This window comes from Protopterus annectens, chromosome 7.part0 (assembly GCF_019279795.1).
Source record: "Protopterus annectens isolate FY-2018-M chromosome 7.part0, PAN1.0, whole genome shotgun sequence".
NCBI lineage: Eukaryota > Metazoa > Chordata > Ceratodontiformes > Protopteridae > Protopterus > Protopterus annectens.
This window is the reverse complement of record NC_056739.1, coordinates 1,558,049,021-1,558,071,790: the sequence shown is the minus strand read 5'-3', so window position 1 is coordinate 1,558,071,790 and position 22,770 is coordinate 1,558,049,021. Positions and strand designations below refer to the sequence as shown.

Below are 22,770 nucleotides of genomic sequence, written 5' to 3'. Positions count from 1 at the left end.
ATGATAATGAGTGAGAGGCATAACTGTAAGAGAACAAGCCCACCGTACTGTTTATAGCGACGACCTGCAATTATTTCTTCATTACTGCAGTTCAATTTCTTGCCGAATAATAATAATCTTGTCCGAGCACCTCTTCATTTAATCATTTTACTGTACTACAAAGGGGCTATTTAAATAATACAAAGATGTAAATAAGTCAAACGTGGGTGGAAAACAAGGTGTAAAAGAATAACACATAGGAAGTGGAAAGGAAAAACGGTAGCATGCTATACAGCACCAGAAAGGCTTACACGTGCAAGCCATACCTCTCCAACTGCTCAGATTTTCGCAGAGTATTCAGATTCAGAATTTGCCTCGTATTTTGGCCCGTTTCTCATAAAATTGGGGCTTTCGGGAAAATTAATTATGAATCACTGAGGACTGAAGTCAGAAAATAACAGCAGACTTTTTACATTTTACACTTCATATCCTTCAGAAAAATCCACGCTAATGTAAACCTGTAATTCTATCACTTTTTCTAAATTTGCAAGAGGAAATGCTTAAAAAAGTGTTTCCTATTTTTGGGTCTTTGTCCCCGTTACTCGTGGCTTTGTCCAGATTTCTTATTCTAAGAGATTGAGAGATAACAGAGCAAATATCCTTAAGCAGCGGCACATCCGCTCTGTCCAAATACAGTCACAGACCCTTCTGATGACTGCCAACCCATGTTTAATATGACCTGTGACGTTGGTCGTATAGCTGTGCAAGGCGGGTTATTTCTAGAATGCCTGCTGCATTTGCTAAGCGTGCACAGCTAAATGAAAAAGCGGTTCCAAAGGACTTTTGACCTTTTTGAATTAAGCAGCTGTAACACGACCTAACTTGAGTGCTGATTTAACATGTTCAATGAAAATGCATTATATTTCACAAGCAAACGAAAGTGAAACGTTCTGCGATGGGATGCAGTTTTATTTGTAAAGTGTTGCCCGCACGCCTGAGGCTGCATGCTCGTACCTGAAGTCTTAAATAAATAACATTACAATTAACGTTTTGTTTTCTAGCGCGAGGCGAAAAAACTGGTGGCCGGCAGTTTCTGTAACGTACCAAAACCCCGGCGTTGCTTGGTTATCTGGAACGTCTTGCTAGCAACAGTGTATTTATTAGACATGTGTTCAAACACTGTGGACAACATAAATAAAGGAATGAGTCTTTCTTTCCCATTGTTTCTTCTGATGGTAGCTTTTGTTAGCTCCGATTCCAGCAATTCGAAATTAAATATTCCGAAGGTTTTATTGCCCTTTACCAGAACCACAAAAATTAATTTCACTCTGGAAGCCTCCGACGGATGTTACAGATGGTGAGTGAGCAATGTCTTCTTTTAGATTGTGAAACATCCTTTGTATCTGTTGCGGCTGTTTAGGATAATTTACACTGACAGAGAGCTACATTTGGTACTTCAGAAAGTGGGATCGTCGTAATCCTGCGTAAAGTGTATTAACAGAGGGAAGCACGCTTTTCTGTGTGCGGAAGTACGAGAGCATCGAGTGTGTAGAGAATTTTACAGTATTGTACATTACACGTTTTTGTACAATTTGGTTAGACGTATCAGACTCGAAATTAAAGGGTCGTTAAAGCGCTAAAACAGCTGATATCTTTTACATTGTAATTTTTTTTCTAACAGTCTTGCAATTTTTCCTTTACGTTTATCAGCAACCTTTGCTTCCGTGGTATTTCTTTGCCAAGTCCTGTACATGTATCAACAGTAGGGCAGTCAAACTCTTTTTTTGGGCAAGGTTGCTACCAGAGTTGGTTTACGAAATGAAACATTATAATACGTCTTACAAACAGGTAGCACGTACCGTAAAACACATAAGTCGGTACTTTCCCATATCACTTTCAAAACGTATGCTCTGCAGTGCCATTATAATTTAGCGGAAGTGACGTTTTGGGGGCGGTATTAGTAAGTTGTGTATCTGTGAAATCCCTTACTTGTCATAGAGGTGAACAGGGGATAGTACTAATGAAGTCTATGGTTAAAGAAAGACATAGCCACTTGTAAAAAGACAGAACTAGCCAGATATATAGTTGAAATAAATTTTAATCAAAGAATAAACCCACAAAGCTTTCGGGAAAATATCCCTTCCTCAGTGTTTTATAAGTATTAAGACACATGACACAGCATAACCAGTCAAACAACCGAAATGGTTAATAAATAAAACAATAAATAATTATTTTATTAACTACTTGTTTGATATACACACACATAGTTGAAAATTTTAAAATTATTATATTAACTAGGTATGCTGTGCCCATAGCTGTCAACACTTACTCTCGAAAATGAGGAACGCTACCTCTTTTAATGAGTGACAAATGGGCAACATGTGGAACACTTACTAACAACTTCACCCAGGAAGCTCGTAAGATGGTTAAAATGTGCTATTTTTACATATAACAACGTATCTTGATGAATTAATATGATTCTGTCCATTTTATCATGGATGTTGGAACTTTGAGGAACATGAATGTTTCAGGACCTGAAATGAGGAACGTTCCTCGTTAACGAGGTACACTTGAGATACATGCATAGACAGTCTTAGGCATAGGCCAACTAGGGGGGCACTTTTCCAGTAATCTGTATGGTGTAGGTAGTCCAGGATGGGGGGGGGGGGGGTTGTTGTAATAGAACAGCAAGTACCTCGCGTTTAGTTCTGCGCAGAGGTGGGCGTGTCTGTAGTGATTGCCTGGGGAATGAGCGTGGAAATACCCGATGTCTGACAGGCATAGTAATTCGCAAGTGAATTAATACATGTTATTCCTGTAAACTGTTAAATATTCACGCTTGATACCAACTAATTTATCTCAAGTGTAATTACGAAGAACGTACCTCATTTGGGATCTTAAGTTCATGTTCCTCGAAATTCCAGTAAGTTCCACATTGATACGGTCTGTAACACATTCAGTTTTGGGAATGTTTTAAGTGAAATCCATGGTAAATTGAAATAAATCATATTAGTTCATTACAATATCTTCTTTATAAGTAAAACCAGTATATTTTAACCATCATATGACCTTCCTAGCTGAAGTTAGCTAGCCATTAGTATGTGTTCCACATTTTTCTCATTTGTTCCACATTACGAGGTCTAGTGTTCCTCATTTTGGTGATATGTTGAGAGCTATGTACCAACTTCAACCCCGTAAAGCAGAACTTTATAAAACAAGCCAGTACCTGCTTGCTAAGGATATCAAATGCAAACTTAAACAGGAAATAATTACTTTTTCTCTTTGCTTTTTTTGTTAGTTTTTCTCTTTGCTTTTGCAAGTGGGGCAAACCACCTTACACCCCTCTACTTCAGTACACCAACCCAAAAGTCGCATTACATTGAGGTAGAGGGTATGCAGCGACTAACCTGCTCCTGTCTTTCTGTGCTATTTAAGGTGCTTACAGTATACATTTCCTCGCTTTAATTCACAATTTGCTTCTCCTACTTGATGTCTCATTCACCTATCCTGCTACCATCAGTTGCTATATTTCAAATAGAACGGCACTCCTGTGCTGCCTACTTGCCATGCCTGAGCAGTTCGCCACAGGAATGAATATTCATGCAGATTTAACAGCCCCCCCAGGAATGGTTGACCTGGAGGTGCGGTTAGGGTGGGATTTGCTACTGTGCATCCTGCGAGGTACTGTTCGAATAGAAAATCAGGATGGGGTCACCAGGTGGTGGGGGGGGGATGCTGTGCAGCCCTTTTACCTAGTGCACCAGTTGACCAAAGGCCATCCCTGGCTGTGTCATGTATCTTAAACGTCCTATCACACACTGAGGAAGGGATATTTTCCCAAAAGCTTTGTGGTATTATTCTTGGATCAAAGTTATTTCAACTATGTCTGACTTCGTAAGTACTGTCTTTTTTTACAAGTAAAACCAATATTTGTGACAGTTTTCAAAGTATGTTGCCTTAGCAGAGCCTTATTAAGTACAGTATAGCTAACGTTTAATATTTCACTTTATTAATCAAGTTGTTTATTAGAAGATTAGATGTGGCCATGTTCTCACAGGAAGCATTGTAGTTGGCTCTGCATTGTTGTAAAACATTATCTCCTCTGTTGGTCTGCACGGAACTGGGTGTATCTTGAGTGATTGACATGCCAAATGGCTGTGATGTCCTGTGCAAATTATGCACGATTGACTGCCATGCAGATTTGACAGTGACATCATGCATACATTGGTTGTTGATTTACATTTCTGTGAATTTTCCACGCAAATTTGTGAGTACAGGTGTTCAGTGTAAGTTGTAAGTTATCCCGACTGATTCTTAATTGTGATAGACGTTCCTGAATTCTGGTTCTAGTTCAGATCATGCCAACAATTTTGTCTTGTATTACACCTTGGACATGCCCGATATTAGAAGTATACTTAACAGAATAGAAGTATACTTAACAGAAACTGGCATATCTTACAGTGTGATGAGTCAGTCTCTCTCTGTCACATTTAAGAATCAGTGAATATTAGGAGTTACTACCACCTAAGACTGAAATTCACTCTTGTGACATGCCCTCTCTACTACTGGAAATTCATTGTACATCTGTTAATATTTGTGCACTGATCTGTGTTACCAGCTAACAGCTTATTAGCTACAGGTTGTAGAGAAGACACTACTGTCAGTATTCCTCCCCATCCCTCCTCATCCCAGACCTTTACTAGATTAATTTACCTGTGTTCTCTCATTGTTGCCAGACCCCCAGACTTCCTGATAGTTTTTCATTCAAAGTTACCTGCTTCACTGGCTGCTCCGCTTCACTACCCTACCCCCATTCCCACACACCCCATATCATTTCCTTCATACCTAAACTATCCTATTCCCCTCCCTTCTAACCCCACCCCTTCCTCTCCCCTGGCCCAATCCCATCTAGTTACACCCCACATCTACATAATCACTATGACTCTATGCACTAATTTTTACCTATCCCAACTCCTTCTACTTGAGTCTGTCCCTCCTACTCCCTACTTTACTCTGAAACCATCAAGGCTGTCTTTACAACAATTTACTTCCTTCTCTCCTGCTCACTACTATAGACCTACCTCATTAACCTAACCATCATGATAATCTTCTATAGTATCCAACTAACACCTGAAAAGCCAGGTCCAACATACGTTTACCCAAATGTCTTTACACAGCCTCTTCACTCATTCAAAATTTGCTCTTCCATCTTTCATACAAATACCCTCCTTCCCAAAATTAAAATTCTTCCTTCCCCCACAAACTTTACAAAAAGTAAATAAAGTACTTCATCTGCTACTCTACTCTCCAATGTCAACATCCTCCATAAACCTCTACTACTGTCAGGTGATAGTCATCCAAATCCTGGCCCAAATTCTCTTTCCCCTGTCAACAGTTCAACTGACCTAGACACTGGACATCTTAATCTTCCAAATAAACCTATATCATTTTACTCAATGAATATTAGAAGTGTGCTAAATAAAGTCAGTGAATTCCATGCCTGGATGTCATATCGCTCCCCAGATATTATCAAATTCACAGAAACATGGCTAAAACCTTTTAACTCTGATAAGGACATTCTCCCTCCAGGGTGTAATATACTCCAACTAGAATGTCAAAAGAAAAAAGGTGGAGCCATTGCCTACTCAAACCACCTTACTCATCTAGATAAACCAATCCCACCCATTCTACCTGCTGAACTCCTGATTGCCAACCTTAAACTTAATAATCATATTACAGCTACTGTAGCACTCATTTATATATACAACTACTGTAGCACCCATTTATATACCCCCTGGAGACAACATTCCCCTATTGGAAAAATTCTCTGCTATGTTTCCCAACACACACATAATGAAATCATCCACCTTGGAGACGTCAGTATAAATTGGCTATCCTTTTGCTCGCCTGACTCTACCCTGTATATCAGCTTGCATGGCTTTACACAACTTATCTCTACACCCACTCATGCTAATAAATCTTACAACTCTGGTTCACTCATTGACTGGATATGAGTCTCTGACCCACTTAAATATCAATGCTGTAACTTTACCTGGCTCTCTAAGTGATCACTCCCCAATAAAAGTTGTAAGATTCTCTCCACATTTCTCCAGAACACACAGATACATCAAATGTCGTAAACCATCAAATTTCCACCTGGAAACCTTTAATACCCTTTTCTCCAAAATTAACTGGTCTTTTCTGATCCAACTCCCTGTAGATGAAGCAGTACACTCATTCATCTCAACTTCCTAAATATTTTTAACGTACTGGCCCCCTTGCATACAGTGCATGTTAAATCTAACATATCCCCCTGGTTAACTAATGCTACCCTCAGCTTGATGAAAGCAAGAGACAGAATGTGGAAAACTTGGGTAAAGACTAAGCTCTCCATCCACTTACAAAAATACAGAGAACTCAAAAACCTGACTAAAAATAGCCCACCTACTGCACAAAGATCAAATCCCCCCAAAAATTGGCAGTCAGTAAATCAAATACTGCATCCTGTAAAGCCCCTCCTCTCCTAATCCCTGCCCAATAAATACACCTCAAGAAACTGCTTCCATATTCAGTTCTTACTTTATTGAATCCATTAAGAAGATGGTAAGTCCTGACTTCTTTAATTCTAACACTATAAATCCTCCTGACCCCTCCCCTAGTCCAAATTCTACTAACGTATTTTCCCTTAATCCTATACCCGCCAGTTACATTAAATCACTACTTTGCAAAATAAAACCCTGTTCTATATCTGCTAATAATGTTACCTCCCTACTTACTTCGGGTAGCAACAGACTTTGTAGTCCCGCCCCAGTCTCTATTCTCATTAACCGTTCTGTCTCTGAATCAAATGTTCCCTCGAGTTGGAAAGAATGCTGTACTCTACCCATGCATAAAGGAGGTAATTCCATAGAAGTCTCCAGTTTCAGACCTATGTCTGTCCTGTCACCTCTCTCAAAAATATTAGAAAAATGCATACATAATTAAGTCCTGGAACACTTAGTTCAGGAAAATCTGCTCACCCCACACAGCACGGCTCTCATACAAAACGTAACACCACTACTGTCCTCCTATACTTCATCAGTACTATTTCTCTGGCCAGAGATAACGGTAAACTAGTCTCATGCATATTCCTAGATCTCTGTAAAGCATTTGATACAGTCTCTCACTCTCTTCTTCTGGACAAACTGACTAACCTTAACTTCTCCACCACTACTGTTGCCTGTTTTTCTAGCTATCGTACAGATCGACTTCAATCAGTAAAATGGCTCTCTGCTCTCTCCCCCCCCCCTCCTCTCCCTTTCAAAATGAGTCCTTCCCAAGGATCTATTCTTGGTCTACTACTCTTCATTATCTTTACTAATCAACTCCATACCTCCTACCTTCTGTCATCCCTCGTCCAGTATGCAGGTGACTGTGCAGTCATCACCATTGTAGACACTCTGACTTAATTTTGTTACTCAGAAATCCTTTAACTCCGTTGAAACATGGCTGTGTAACAACCAACTAATTCTGAATCCTAAAAAACTAAACTCTTACTTTTTCTTCCCAAAAATCCAAACCACCTTAAATCCACTTTTGCTATCCATTCTCTAAATAACACACCTGTTGTATTTGAGTCTAACACAAAACTTCTAGGTGTCATGATAGATGACCGACTGAAATTTGATTTGCATGTTAATTGCATTAAGAAAACCCATCAAAAACTTGGCCTCTTATACACTTGTTTATCTACTACCAAGCCTATTGTATAGCTCTCAAATCCTCACCAACCTCCATACTTCTCTCCTTTCTAAGCTGGAATCTACCTCTAACAGTGGCCAGATTTGCTGCAAACCAAATCTATAGATCTCATAATCGTCTCCTTTAGAATACATAAACTGACTAGAATTACCCCTCCATTTCTCCTCTCTCAGCTTCAGATTATCCACTCTATCTTGTACCAACCATCTTTCTGTCCAAACCTATATCCTCTTATCTCCTTCTACACACATTCTAGGACTCTCCAAAGCTCTGACCAAGAATTATGTGAACCCGAGAACAAAATTGGTCAAAACTTCTACAGCTACTACCCTACCATTTCTTGGACCAAACTGCCATGGGAAATTAGGTCGCTCAAAAAAACCCAAGGAATTTAAAACACCCACCGAAGAACACCTAAAAAGTCACTGGTCATGCCACTGTACTCATCCTCCATAATCTGTCTTCCTTTCTTAGGATAGCCTACTGTCTGCCTGCAGTGGTTTTTATTTCTGTTGTGTCAGCTCTGTTGGCCATCTCATCAAGGTAATTACCTGTCTCCTCAATCAGCCTTCCTGTATTAGGATAGCCCACTGTCTGCCCGCCGTGGTTTTTATTTCTGTTATGTGTCAGCTCTGTTAGCCATCTCATCAAGGTAATTACCTGTCTCCTCATTCCTAAAAATATCTCTGCTGAGATGCTATCTGTTATCATCCTCACTAATGGAAACTTTCTTATCTATACTAACAACTCTGCATATTGTTTCTACACATATCTTATGTTAAATAGTAACTTAAACTCTGTAAATAATTTCAGTGCTTTACTAATGGAAACTTTCTTATCTATACTAACAACTCTGCATATTGTTTCTACACATATCTTATGTTAAATAGTAACTTAAACTCTGTAAATAATTTCAGTGCTTTTACTGAAAATGTTGATGCTTTGTTTCCAATGCAATTGTCTATTTTATTTTTTATTGTAAATCTGTGGAGCTTTTCTCCCCGGGCCGTAGCTCAGTTGGACAAACCCAGTCAACAAATAATAAATAAATAAAAAGATTTTGGAGAAACCAAGGAATTTACTGTGGCATGGTTTTCCTGGGACCGTTAAATGTGGCTGCTGTCACCAATGTGCACTCCTTGATTTAGCTACAAGGGGCATTTGTTTGAACTGATTAACAAATGTGCTGTTTTGGTAAATGCAACTGTTGTTCCTGTAAAGTGGTGCATCTAGCATGGTGAGTCTTGTTCTTCATTCTACACCAGCAATGTCTTTAATAAGAGGTTCTACCAGCAAAACTGTAGTATTTCTAAAAAGGACAGCAAGAGCGACCTTATCTTGTGGCAATTTTATTAAGTTTAATTTTCCTGTTCTTGAACAATGTTGTGCCGATACCTATAGAGGGGACTGGAAAAATGATTTACTGCACCATCAAATGATTTGGCAAATCCATTTGGATGTCACCACTTAGCCTGGACTTAATGATTCGATATCTCTAGTTAGTGAATTAAAGAACAGAGCTTCAAAATTATAACATGATTTCGTGGACTTTTTTACAGTGTTTGTATGGATACTATTCAAACTACAGTCCTTGTATTTCTGTTGGTGTTTTTTTTTTTTCAGTTTCAGACATTTGATTGGTCTGTTATTTATAGACAGTGATTGGTTTGATATTTTAGGGTCCCAATTTAGATAACATTCTGCTATTGCTCATCAAGTTTTGCTCTGTGATTGCATGATTTCATAAAGGTAGACATTTTTTATTGGTTAGGGGTATGTTTTAAATAATGTACAACTTCGTATTACTTGGGTTGTTTTCTGATTTGATGTTTTAGTGTTGATCTTGCCTTTTGGATAGACAAATATTTTGGGAGTGTGTCTTTGAAAATCACTTTTAATTGGGTTTCATGTGCATTATATTCAGTGGTTCAGATGTCTTTGTATGATAACATAGCTTAATCATGGTTTTATTTATTAAAGTATTCTGTATTTTGAGTCTCTCTCTTTTATTACAGTTTGATTTTTTTTTTTTTACACCCAGTCACCTGGTGGTTTGAAACTTGGCTCTAAATTGTTGTTTTTTTACACCCAGTCACCTGGTGTTTTGAAACTTAGCTCTAGATTGTCACAGCTGTAGTGACACCCCACCACCTTTGCATAAAATGGGGGAAAAAGGGTTGTGGATGGATGGAAACAGAACACAGTACAACAACATAATTATATAGTGTTACATTTGAGGACAGCAAAATAAAAACAGCATTTATGATGTATGGTGCAGTTTGTTACAAAGCTTTATGTTTATGGCAGAAAATTTTAAATTGTGAAGTTGACAATGAGCAAGAGCAGTCTGACTGTGGTTAGACCAGGAGGAGGAGAGCCATTTAGTGAATACAGAGGCCCAGGAAGAGAGGTAGAGAGGGGGGAGCATTTATGCTATCCTAGGAGAGGTGCAAGAGCATAGCTAAGTCCTTTTAGGTAACTCTTTTGAAGTGTAATTTTTAAAACTTACTGTTTGCTAATATTCTAAGAGAGAGAGAGGTATGGAATTACAGATTTTGGAGAGAAAGAGGAAGACTATAGGGAATCTCCAACAGTATTGTTTGATTTAGTTAAAGTTAGCAGCAACTTGTCAGAAGAGCATAGTGATTTTGGGACTATATAGAGCTGCAGAATATTGCTTAGACTTGGGCATTTGTCTGGTTCATATATGAGCTTGTGTGTCATAAGCTGTGAGCAGGTTAAATAGTGCCTTAATTCCAGCCATTGAAGTCACTTTAGCGTGAGGCAGTGATGTGACCTATTATGATGATTTTGCCACAGATTTTGCAGTTTTATTATAGGACTTGTCAAGTACGGAGAATTGATTTGGATTGTAAATTGATGAGCATGGATGCTGCATATTGGAGAGTAAGGATTACAGTGGATGAGTTAATACTTGTCCTAGCCTGCCCTGTTAGGTGGGGTTTGGCTGTATAGAAGGCTTCCAAATTTTGAGATTTTTCTTTTCAGCCCATTTTATGTGGAAGTCCGATATTAGGTTTTTATCAATCGTAGTTCCTAATAGTTTGGCATGGGTTACCATTTCTATCTTGATATTGTTTGATATAATTAAGAAGGAATGTCTTTGGTCAGATAGTTGCTTGGGGGCAAATAATATCAGATGGGATTTTTTTCGGAGTTTAGAAGGAGCTGTTAGCTTAGCCTCAATGTGTGAAAGAGTTCTTTGGGTGTATTGTAGTTTAACCGTGTTTTTGGCAGACGAGATGATTGGAACAGTCTTTGTGCTAGATGGTTGCTTTTATGGTTGATAGATACAGGTCTTTAATTAATATATTTGTTAAACAGAGCCATAGGTTCTAGGTAATATTAGAGTGAAAGCTTAAATGAACACAAGAAAACTGGTTTGGAAGGTGCAATGTTGATGTTGACTAGTATAACAGGAATTAACAGGAAATTCTCTTGGGGAGTTTGTGTGTGTGTGTGTGTGTGTGTGTGTGTGTGTGTGTGTATAATTTTATAAATGTATATGATGTATATATTACGTGCAGACCTTGATTAGCAGGCAGTTCTCGTTATAGATATTACAAGACTATTGAGTCGTATGACTAATTAGGCTTTGCCAGTTTCCGTCAACAGGCTGCACGTCCTTTCTCCAGAAGGGCCATATCCAGTCAATCCTGATGTAAATCTGTGGAAGTCCATCCACATATCTGGATTATGTCTAAAGGAAACAAGTGAGTTGCAATGCTTAACATGCAGGGGAAGTTTATTCCAGAGGTTAGGGAGTTGTTGAGTTGTAAATCTCTGCCTTCACTGAGTTTTACTTGTGTATTGGTGGAGATTTAAGGCCTTGATTCTAGTGTTAGTGGTGACTATGAACTTGAGGAGACACAAGGTCTAGGACAACCAGGTCTTTAATAGAACAGTAAATGAAACTGAAATCTCTGTTCAAAAGTCTATAAGGCATTGAATAAAGGGATAGAGCTTCCAGCTTCTGTTGACAGTTTAGGTGTATTATTTCTTTGGTTAATTACCTTTGGGGTCTTTGTAATTGTTTGATATGTTTAGCAATAAGCATCCCTAACAGGGCATTGTACTCATTCTGAGAGGAATTTATGGAATAATAACTTTAAAACTAAACCTTATTTGGTCCTAATTATTATGTACACACACGTACTGCGGTGGTGATGCTGCGGTAGCGTTGTCGCCTCATAGCAAGACGTTGACCCATTCGATTCTCAGCTAGAGCGTCTTCTGTGTGGAGGCATACGTGAATGGGGCGTGCCTTCGTTGAAGGTTGTGTGTCAGGGCTGGTAACCCGGTACGTAAAAATCCACTACCAATCATTAGCGGACCGGAGTTCCGCTGTGGCGACCCCTTACCGGGAAAAGCCGAAAGACGCAAACAAACTTAGAGAAGAATAATTCTTTGGTAAAGTTATAAAAATGTTTTTTCTTTATGATGTGGTTCATCATTTAAATGTTAAACCGGTTTGAGTGAAACAGCATGCCAGTGTACATTTACTGAGATGTTTTACTGCTTTGCCCTTTAAAGCAGCAGAATAGCATGTCTGTGTTGAGATTAAAGTGGTGGAGCAGTTTTGTAATTTGGTCAGTTTTGTAGTAAATGGTATTGTTTTAAATTGTAATGATCTTAGGGCAATTGTACACCATTGTTTCCAATTTAGGGGCACTGTTCCACAGAGTACAATTGCCATATGCTCTGCTTTCGATCAAAGGTCTCCGTTTGAGGGGGCATCACAAAATACTGTATTGTCATAATCTTTATACATTCTTTGTAGTTTAAATAATTTCATCACCAGTGGTACTTTGATTTCCCAAGTATTTCTCCACCAGTGGAAATTGGATTTCCTGTGTATTCATGTAGAATAGTGGTCTGATCCCCCCTCCCCCATCTGTGTGAAGCAGGTAGTGGTGGTGGGAGACCATCCTGCCCTGTCTGATATTTGGCCACCTACTAGGCTGTCCTAATTTGATTCCTTCCAAGGGCCAGTTTCTGAACCGTTATACTTTTTCAGATTAAGGTACAGGGCTGAGTCACAAACACTTTTCGTTTTATCTCTCTGTCCATCCATCCTTTGTTGACTGGGCAAGTCTCACTAGACTAGTAGCCTCTTTTCAAGGGTAACCCTAGGTGATATTTGTACTGGTAGTGGAAATGCCAGTGCATTGGGAACTTCCTCTACTTTTTTCGGTAGGCATCGTGAGTTCTTTGACATCCACCTGAGCTACTACCAACTCAAGACAGATGGGGCCTTGGTTTAACCTCTCATCCAGTACTTGTAAACTGTGTACATTGTGTTGCACCCAGAGTAAACTGTTTTGAAATCTATATAAGGATAAAAGCCATCTTTTGTGGACTTACAAGATGGTTGTTCACTGATTAACATGTTGATCTTAGCTCTCAGTGTTAAAATTGAAACTCTGGGTGGGGTGGGGACAGTACAATTTATCATTTCGGTTAAAATTCAGTTACTGCCTAGTAGTTACACAGCCTGGATGCAAGCAAGGAAGAAATTTGGCAAAAGTATGAGAAAATCAACCAGAAAAAAGGGGGGGGGGACTCTGGCTGGGAAGAATCTGACAAGTGTTTAGCTAAAAGCAGTTCAAGTTTCAGCTTTGGCACAGGACATGCTTCAACAAAAATACATCAGATGCTCTCAAAGGTATCTAAAATAAGTGAAACTCTGAAGGAATTTATGCAATCAAATAAAAGCCTGGAAAAATTAAAAGCTTTAACTAGCTATTCATGTTAAGTGATACAACTGCAAAAGTCAGAGTCTGAAATGGAAAAAAAGGCAGGCTGTGCATGAGGTATCTCCAGAATAGCGTTGTATATATTAAAAGTGAAGTTAGAAGACAGAGTAGTCGGAGAAATCTTGAGGATTTTCTAGTGTAGCATTTTCTAGTGTAGCGGAGAAACAGGAAGGAACAAACTGCATTAATTTTATGAAAGTACAGATAAGTAACAGGACTGATGTTCCACAGCAGGATTTCTTAATTGAGAAGACACATTTGTAGGCTTCATATCATGCCATAAGAAAGTTTAGTAAAGTTGCAATTATATCAGCAAAAAGAGTTGTTCCTGACGGCATTGTGGCAGAAGGGAAAAGTACTAAGCATTGAGTGCAGCAGGGCATTTGTAGAAAATAGCTATTCACTGTATACCAGGCAGAAGAGATACAATTTTATCCCAGCAATGAAATTATGTTGAGACTGGTGAAATTTTAAGCTGCTTTATCTGGCTTTCTTCAGAATATATTTCCTAGAGGATCAATTACATTTTTAGATGCAGAAAAGGCTAAAGAGGAGAAAGAAAAAAGTTTAGCCAACAAACAGAAGGGGACTCTGCTTCTCATTCCTCTGACAGTAACAAAGCCTGTAGAGAGACTTTGCCAGTGAAACATTTTCCATTGTTCTAAAGGAAAATACTTGAGCAACAAAAGAGCACAGAAGTTGACTAGGAGTCCATGTACCTGAGCCAAAGACTGGTGTTGGATGATGAACAGGATCGAGAACAAGACTAGCAACATTGTGGAATTAGTGAGTAAATGGGAGACTATAAAGCCGTAATACCATGAGCTATAGGAACAGACGAGTTGCTGTGCAAAAAGAAGTGGTTGAGAAAGTCTAAAATTGTATTAACTGTGTTTAAAAGTGAGGGTGAACTGTAAAGCAAGTACTGTACTTTGACATTAATGTTTACAAGGGGACTGAAACAGTAACTGTAAGTAAAACAGTTTTTGTTGCTAATATTTCTGTAAAAATGTAACAATCTTTAAGTTTCATGTTATATTAATGCAGTTTTTTATAGTGTGCAGTTGGGGAGTTTAAAAGCAAGGTGAGTGAGGTTGTATTGTTTGCAGTTGAGAGGTGGGGGTTAAAAGTAAGGTGGGTGGAGGAGTCTTATTTACTGCAGTATATGCTTCTTCTTCTTTTGGCTTTTCCAGTTAGGGGTCGCCACAGCGGATTACCTGTCCGCTCATGATTGGCAGTAGAGTTTTACGGTGTCTAGTTGCCAGCCTGGCGCCCAACCTTCCACAGAAGGCACACACATGCACACACACACGCCTAGGGCCAATTTTGTCCAATCCACCTACAGCATGTCTTTGGGATGTGGGAGGAAACCGGAGCACCCGGAGGAAACCCACGCAACCACAGGGAGGACATGCAGACTCCACACAGAAGGCACCCCAGTCGAGGATCAAACCAGAGAACCTCTTGCTGTGAGGTGACAACGCTAACCGCTGCACCACCATGGCCGCTCTTACTGCAGTATATGCTAAGGATATTAAAGCAAGAAAGTACTTTGTAAGCTGTGAGGTGTCCAGGCTTTACACTAACAATATACGACTGGATTAGAAGCAAATTAATATACCATGACTTTATGCTGCTGGGTGGGAGATGTAAAAGTATATTCATTACATTATATGTGGAACCAAGATAATTATTCCCCTTTTTTGTAGAGGTGGATATTTAGATTAATGTCCTTGGTTTTCTGTTACAGACAGGCTTCTTTTACGCAAATAAGGCTTAGAAATATGTTGCAATGATGAAAGACATGGAAATGGTATTTTTGGGTATTTGAAAAGTTATAGACTGTCTTTTTGGTTAGGAAAGGCTTTCTTTGAAAGGCTAAGTCTTCATAAGCAAATAATAAATATGGGAGGGCTGAACATTTTTTTAAGGTGTGTTTTCATGCATACCAACTTGGGGAAGAGAAGTCTACATGTGCAAGCAGCTAAGCAGTTAACCATGAAAGGTGTGAACACTGTCTACCGAGTGTCTAGTTAAAGGCATAGAATAGTTAATATTTAAAGGTACACTGGTAAGCAGCAAACAAATAATAATTGGAGGGCTGCACATTGTTTTTAGGTGTTTTTTCCATGCATATCAACTTGGAGAAGAGAAGTCTGCATGTGCAAGTAGTTAACTGTGATAGGTGTGAACACTGTCTGAGTGACTAGTTAAAGGCATAGAATAGTAGACATTTAAAGGAGCACTCTGGCAAGCAGTTTGGTGGAAAAATTGTTTGAAATTGTTGGAAGTGGATAAGTTATGCAAGTAGTTGACTCCTTCTCATGCTTAGTACTTTAATGCCTTTAACATAACCGTGCACTATTTAGTTTATTTAAAAGTGGCCAGTGCACTTTTCATAGTGTTTTAAAAATAATGTTTATTGAAAGCATCAAACCAGTTTCACATCCGAGAGGTGAATGGAGATGAGAAAAAAACAGACCCCAATTACTGTAAGTGGTAGGGTTGCCACCTTTTCAAATGGCCAAAGTGGGACATTTTCGGGACACACATCAGATTTTACAGGCCGACACATACCCACGGTCAGTACAAAGGCTAGAACTTTACTTTTTTGCCTAAATGAAAGCTTATTCTTGTAGCAGTTTAGTTGCTTATTCTGTTTCTTGTAACATTTAGGTATTTTACATACAGAAATAACTATTTTATGCAACTATTACATGAAATATGGGACATAATTATGTCCTACAATCTCAGGACATTTGCCATTTTTAATATTTTTGGTCAGGACACATCTGCCTCAAGAGGGACTGGCCCTCGCAAAGTGGGACAGGTGGTAACCCTAGTAAGTGGGAACATAAGTTGTAACATGAGCTTTAGCATGGGTAACACTTACTTTTAGATTAGGTAATGCCTATGGGTGCAACTGTTGATGTGGGGCATCTGCTCCAATCCTGGACGGGTAAACTTCATTTCTTGAAATTGTACAAACTTTTGTGCATTTGTTCTAACTTAAAAAGAGATGGCGGGTCTGTAAATTTGTTTAGTTTTCTTTTGTTTCTATGTAGACGCAAATGTCTTGAAAAAATCGATGTGGGTTCAAATGAAGAAACAAGTACAAAGAGATCAGCCTGCCAAACATTAATACGTGCATATATGCTGAAAGTTAGAAATATATACTCAAAGGAACTGTCATGAATAATAGGTGAGAACAGTAGCTTTCCTTTTTAATGGCTACTCTGTATTATCATACAGTGTAATATGAATAGCTTTAAAAATATAGACAAAATGTAATTATTAAATTAAGAAGTGTAGAGTGCAAGTAGCAATTTTTTAGGAGGCTCTTTTGAACAGAAATAAGAATGCAATTTTTTCAAGGTGAGCATTCAGAAGGATAGCAGAAACAAAGGAGAAGTGAATAATAATACTAATTGCTAGAGAAAAGGAAACAAAAGACAATGATAGATTTCTGGTAGTAAGAGGTTATTGACAGGAGTGGAGGATTATACTGGCTTGCATATCTGTTTGTTTGTGTCTTTCGGCTTTTCCCGGTTAGGGGTCGCCACAGCGGAACTCCGGTCTGCTAATGATTGGTAGTTGATTTTTACGTGCCAAGTTACCAGCCCTGACGCACAACCTTCAACGAGGGTACGCCCATTCACGCATGTCTCCATGCAGAAGACGCCCTAGCTGAGAATCGAACCGGGCAGCGTCTTACTGTGAGGCCACAACGCTACCGCAGCACCACCACCTAAAACTGTTTTTATGGAGCTTTAGAAAATATATGGAGAAGTAATATATTTTTAACAGTGGACTATTATTTATGAGTGGGGGGACTGGCACTGGATTTGGAATAGTGAGAGTGTATCTGGGGACTTTGAAGGGAAAATACAAAGAGGTTAGATTTCTGAAGAAATACATGAGTGGTTGTTTATGGATGATGTGAATTCGGCAGTTGGAACCTGGATACAGTTTACATATTATTCTCCAAGGAATGTTAACTGGGCTAGATTGTTTGTTTTTTCATAATTTTTATCCAGTCAGAAAAAAAAAACAGAACATTGAAACAAAATTCAACCAAACAAAAAAACACAGCACTAAGGAATCAAAATAAATTGAGTGGTCTAGTTCTTTATTTTACCAAGAACTTCATCAGAATAAACTAAACACTTCCATTTTTATAACGTATCTGATCAGTTACATGATCTGTATAACTTACTAGTCTTTCCTTTTGTCTAAATATCATTTATTATAAGTGCACATAAAAATAAATACTAAATGCTCCCTAGTCTTACTTCACCCAGCTCTGTTTAATACTACTTTGCTATATTCTTTTCATTCAAGATTAAGCAGCCCATAGATATTCTTAATCTTGCCTCCATTACCATATCCTACCACACTTGTTACTCCAACTGCAGTTAATTACTCCTCGTATATACTCATTTATTATTTAATAATCTACCCCAGCACCTGTGTAAACATCTCTACAAACTTTCACCTATCTTACTCCTACTGCTTTGAGGTAATATTGAAGCTAGCTCAGGCCAGTCTTCATGGTCTTGTATTCTAGTTGGTGCACAACGTATAAGGAAAAAAAACTGACAAAATTAATGCTTACATTTCCTTACATAAGCCTGATTTGGTTGCTGTCACAGAATCATAGGTTGACTAACAATTCTGTACATCATTTTTACGTGGTTATTACATTTTGTACTCCAGACCAGGCACAAGACAAGGAGGTGGAACTCTTGTCTGCTCAAATCACATTTAAATGTCCAACTATTTGCTCAAGGAAATACTAAAACAAATTATTCTAACAGCCTACTTGTATGCATCTCGTTGTAGCATACCTACCAACTCCCTCCTCACGTCCCAAAATAAATAACTTGCTAAAAGAAATAACTTTCTTCACAGATATCAAAAATCTCACAATACTTGGAGACTTCAGTGTCAACCATTTCTGTCCCATTTTCAATACAGTTCAGCCTCACCCAGCTCATATCACATTCTTTTAGACCCATCCTCTGTACAGCTCACCATTCCTGCCACATCTCATATTAACTAGCAAACCATCTGTTATCTCAAACATCACCATCCATCCACTATCTTTGTGACCATTGCCCTGTTAGTTTTCATATCCAACATCTCTGTCATTAACTAACTTAAATCCATCCTCTCTGCAGAATTACTCACCTCTGTGCCAACTGACCTGCAAAACACCTGCTGCCAAGTAATCCAAAGACCATGCAAACCTAAAACTGACAACTGGATAACTTGTGAGCTTAAAGCTGTTCTATAACTCTTGAGACAAGGCATGGCATTCATTTATAGCAGTAGGAAGTGCTTCCCAAGGACACCGCTACACCTAGCTACTTGACCTTACCAAGCAAGCTGTATGTCATCATAAAAGTTACTTGATGAAATCATATCACACCTCACTAATAAAATCACCCAAAAACTTCTGGAAAGTGGTCAGCTGTCTTATAGGAGGGAAGAGTAGTCTTCCATGAATTCTGCATCTTCTCAACATTCTCCCTTTGTTTCCTTTCTTATTTTATCAACCTTCCCATCACATTCTCTATCCAATCCCAAACTGCATCTGACACTCTGTCTCCACTACATACATCCTACTTCAGAACTATTACATCCAAGGACATCTACCCTTTGCTTGAACAGACTAAACTTGATAGATGGCAACCTTCGCCTGTGGATTATTTATCACTGTAGAGACAACATCATAACCACATTGAAACACATATACAACCTGAGTGTTACATTTAATATAATGCCTAATATCTGGAAGACTACCATTGTAAAACCACTCCCTAAGGAGCCTAATCCTTCAATCCATCAGACTTGTAGCCCATTTCTATTTTTCGTACCCTAAGAAAGATTCTGGAAAAATTATTTCATTTACAACTCGCTCAGTGCATCAATCAATACCACATTCTCTCTTAAAAGCAGGATGACTTTTGGTCTGTTTGCACTACATCCACAGTAATCTGGACACTCAGTGACAACATACTTATTGGAACAGACAAACTACTAATTACTGGAACAATTTTATTGACCTCACCAGTGCCTTTGATCTTTAGTCATGCAATTCTCCTAGATCATCTCACTGAAAAAGGCATTAGTGATGATGCACTGCTCTGGTTCAAAAACGACCTCTCTAACCACTACTTCCCAGTTAATTTTAATTCATCAACCTCTACATCAGTCCTTCTGCAGAAAAGTGTCTCTCAAGGATCTATTCTGGCACCTCTTTTGTTTTCTATCTACATTAACAAACTTCCTTTTGACTTGCCCTGTCTTCCTTTCCTGCTTTATGCTATTGGACATGGTCCTGTTTTGCTGCAGCCATTCTGTTTCTTCACTTGAACTCTAACTTCATGCTGATTTCCATTTTTTTCGAGTTTCATCCACAATAGCTCTGGATGTGTATGTTTCGCCCTTCTTATGACCTTCATAGCGCAGAAGGGCACAACATGGACGTCCATGGCTAGACATTCAGAAGCCATATAGCTGAAATACTTTGTCCTTAAGGGTCATTTACATATATCCCATGGGCCTCTGTTACAGGAGGTTTAAGGTATCACACAGTAAACTCTAGCTTGGCTAGATTTTTCTTGTAGTTTTTCTAATTGGTTTGTCTGTGATCTTTTTTTCTCTTTTTGGTTTGAAACTTAGTACTTACTGACAGCATTTCATGCCTGTTAAATGTAATTTAATTTGTCTTTACTTAATCAATATTGTCCGTTACTGCTAGACCACTACCTTTATCTCTTTTTAAAAATCTGAGATGACTCATCCTTTTTAACTTCTGCAATACTAATCTGTTATGTTTCATATTGAACCATTTATATTCATTCTTGTTGTCTAATATTTGATAAAACTTTTTCACACTCATTTGCAAAAGCATTTAATGTACAACCTAAATTAGGATTGTATAGACTCCTTATTTTTAAGAAATTAACCGTAGTATTAAAATTAACCATATTATTAAAATGTTTAATGTCTTTAAGCATGTACAGCAAATTAAGCTCCTTTACAAAGGGCTTCAAACCCAAAATGAGGCTTACCGGCTTGGCCCTTGGCTCAGGAATGAAGTCGAATCCTTCTAACATTGTCACATCCTTCATTTTCATTAGTATCTTACTAACTTTATTAGTATAGTAGAACAAAATATTTTTTATGGAATGGTTCTGAGATGCAGTTTAATAATTGTTTAACAGATTTTAATTCTAGTACGGCTTTTTTATATGTTGCCATGGGGAGGATTAGGAGAAAGTGTTAACTTTTTGGACGTTTCTGCTAAATTACAGGCAAGTGAAAGAAAGTTTTTTAATAATATACACAGAAAGAAAATATTTGTCAGTAACTGTTTAGACAAGTCAACACAGTGGTTTTGACGAAAAATAATATTGTAAGTGGACAATTTATTAGATTAAGCAGACTAGTACGTGATGATAAAACATTTGGAAAATAAATAATTTTTTAGCTAAGCTCAAAAAACCAAAAAAAAGGATATCCTAGTGATATATTTGATAAGTTAAGGAAATCACAAATGATAGAGCTAGCAAGTTTGCTCCTATTCTACAGCAGGTTATGCTATTAAGGAGAAGGCCTGATTTAGGGGTAATAGTATTTTTAGTAAAGTTTGTGTGGTCCCAGTTTGCAAGGATGTTAACTAACTGCTGTTAGGAGAATAATCGAGGAGAATTTGAAAATCCTGTGCAATAATCAAGAATTAGTAGTCACAATAAGGAAGGCTCCAAGTTTCCCTTGTAAAAAAGGGAAATATTTTAATTTTAAATGGTTATTGGAACATCCCCTGGAAATTTTCCATAAAAAATAGGTACTTATCCATGTAATGGTTATAAAGCCTGTAGGTTTATATGTGCTAGCAGTTTTTAAAGCTAGCATATTTAAAAACAATTTTGTATAAAAGGGGTTTGCACATGTGACCGTACACAAGGTGTTAGTGATGCTAGATGCTGTGGCAGTTTCTACGTTGGTAAGACAACTAGAAAGCTCTCACAGTGTATATATGAGCACATGTTAGCTGTTAAAAGCAAATATATGAATAACGCATTAGTAAATGTTTTTAGTTTGCAGTGACATTAAGAAGTTTATTTTTATTATAGTGGGTAAAGCAGAGGATAATATTGGAAGTGATATCAATATGGATTTGGAACAGTGCTTAAAGATTGCTGTACATTGAGTAATAGCTAGCTCTCCCAGTGTGAAAACAGAAACTCAATAGAGAAGGCCAGTAGACTTTTTTTGTGTTTATGGGTAAATTTCAGTAACTGGCTAGTAAGTGTACTGCCTGGATGCCAGGAAAAAAAGAATTACAGAGCACCTGGAAAAAATCGGCTACAAAAAGTGAGGAAGAAACACTGACTGGGGAAAGTTCTGCAAAAAAAGCAATGCAACCTCCAGACATGAGTTCCAGTAACCTGTAGGAAGATAGATACAAGACAACTGCGTGCAGACCTGGTTAAAATAAACAAAACACTGATGAGTATATCAACACAAAAAACAAAAGGCTGGAAAAAGTTGAAGCATTAAACAGATATTCAGATAAGGTGATTAAAGCTATAAAAATCAGAGGTCAAATGAAGAAAAGGCTGGCTGAATATGGGATTGCTTAGAATATGGGATTGCTTAGAATTGGAGGACAGAGCATATAGGGGAAAACCTGAGATTTTCAGCTCTACTAGAGAAGCTGGAAAGAACACTGCGTTAATTTTATGAAAGCACAAATAAGCAACTGGACTAGTTGAAAGAGCACATCGCATCTGTGCTCCAAACCTGGCTATGAGAAAACAACCTAGACGTTTAATAGTAAAGATGCAATTTTACCAGCAGAAGGAGTTTGATTCTGATAAAACTGTGGCAGAAGGACAAAATACTAAAGGTGGGAGACAGAAGGACAAAATACTAAAAGTGGGAGACAGATGACTACTCATTGTACACCAGACAGAAGAGGAGTAAATTCATTCCACTATTCAGGAAATGTTGCGAGACAGCTGTGAGATTCAAACTGCTGTACCCATCTGTCTTCAAGGTATTCTTCCTGGGAGGGTCAAATAATTTTTTGATGAAGTATATGCTAAGGAGGAAGTACAAAAGTTTGTCCAACACAAAGTGAGCTGTGAAACAAAAGATTCTACTTCTTGTTCTGATAATAAAGACCTCGGAGAGACTGTACTTGTGAAACCTTTTCTACTGTCTGAGCATGAGAGTTGACTAGAAGAATCGAGAATACATT

At 38.2% G+C, this 22,770-nt stretch overlaps 1 protein-coding gene across 1 annotated transcript in view; it reads left to right on the top strand.

Moving 5' to 3' along the window:
- The first annotated feature begins 415 nt into the window (after positions 1-415).
- Positions 416-22,770, top strand: part of NUP210 (nucleoporin 210) — a 2,490,054-nt gene continuing 2,467,699 nt past the window's right edge. The window contains exon 1 of the mRNA XM_044078102.1: positions 416-1,336. Coding sequence (XP_043934037.1) covers positions 1,146-1,336 — 191 coding nt within the window. The 5' untranslated portion in view covers positions 416-1,145. The remainder of the gene's footprint in view (positions 1,337-22,770) is intronic.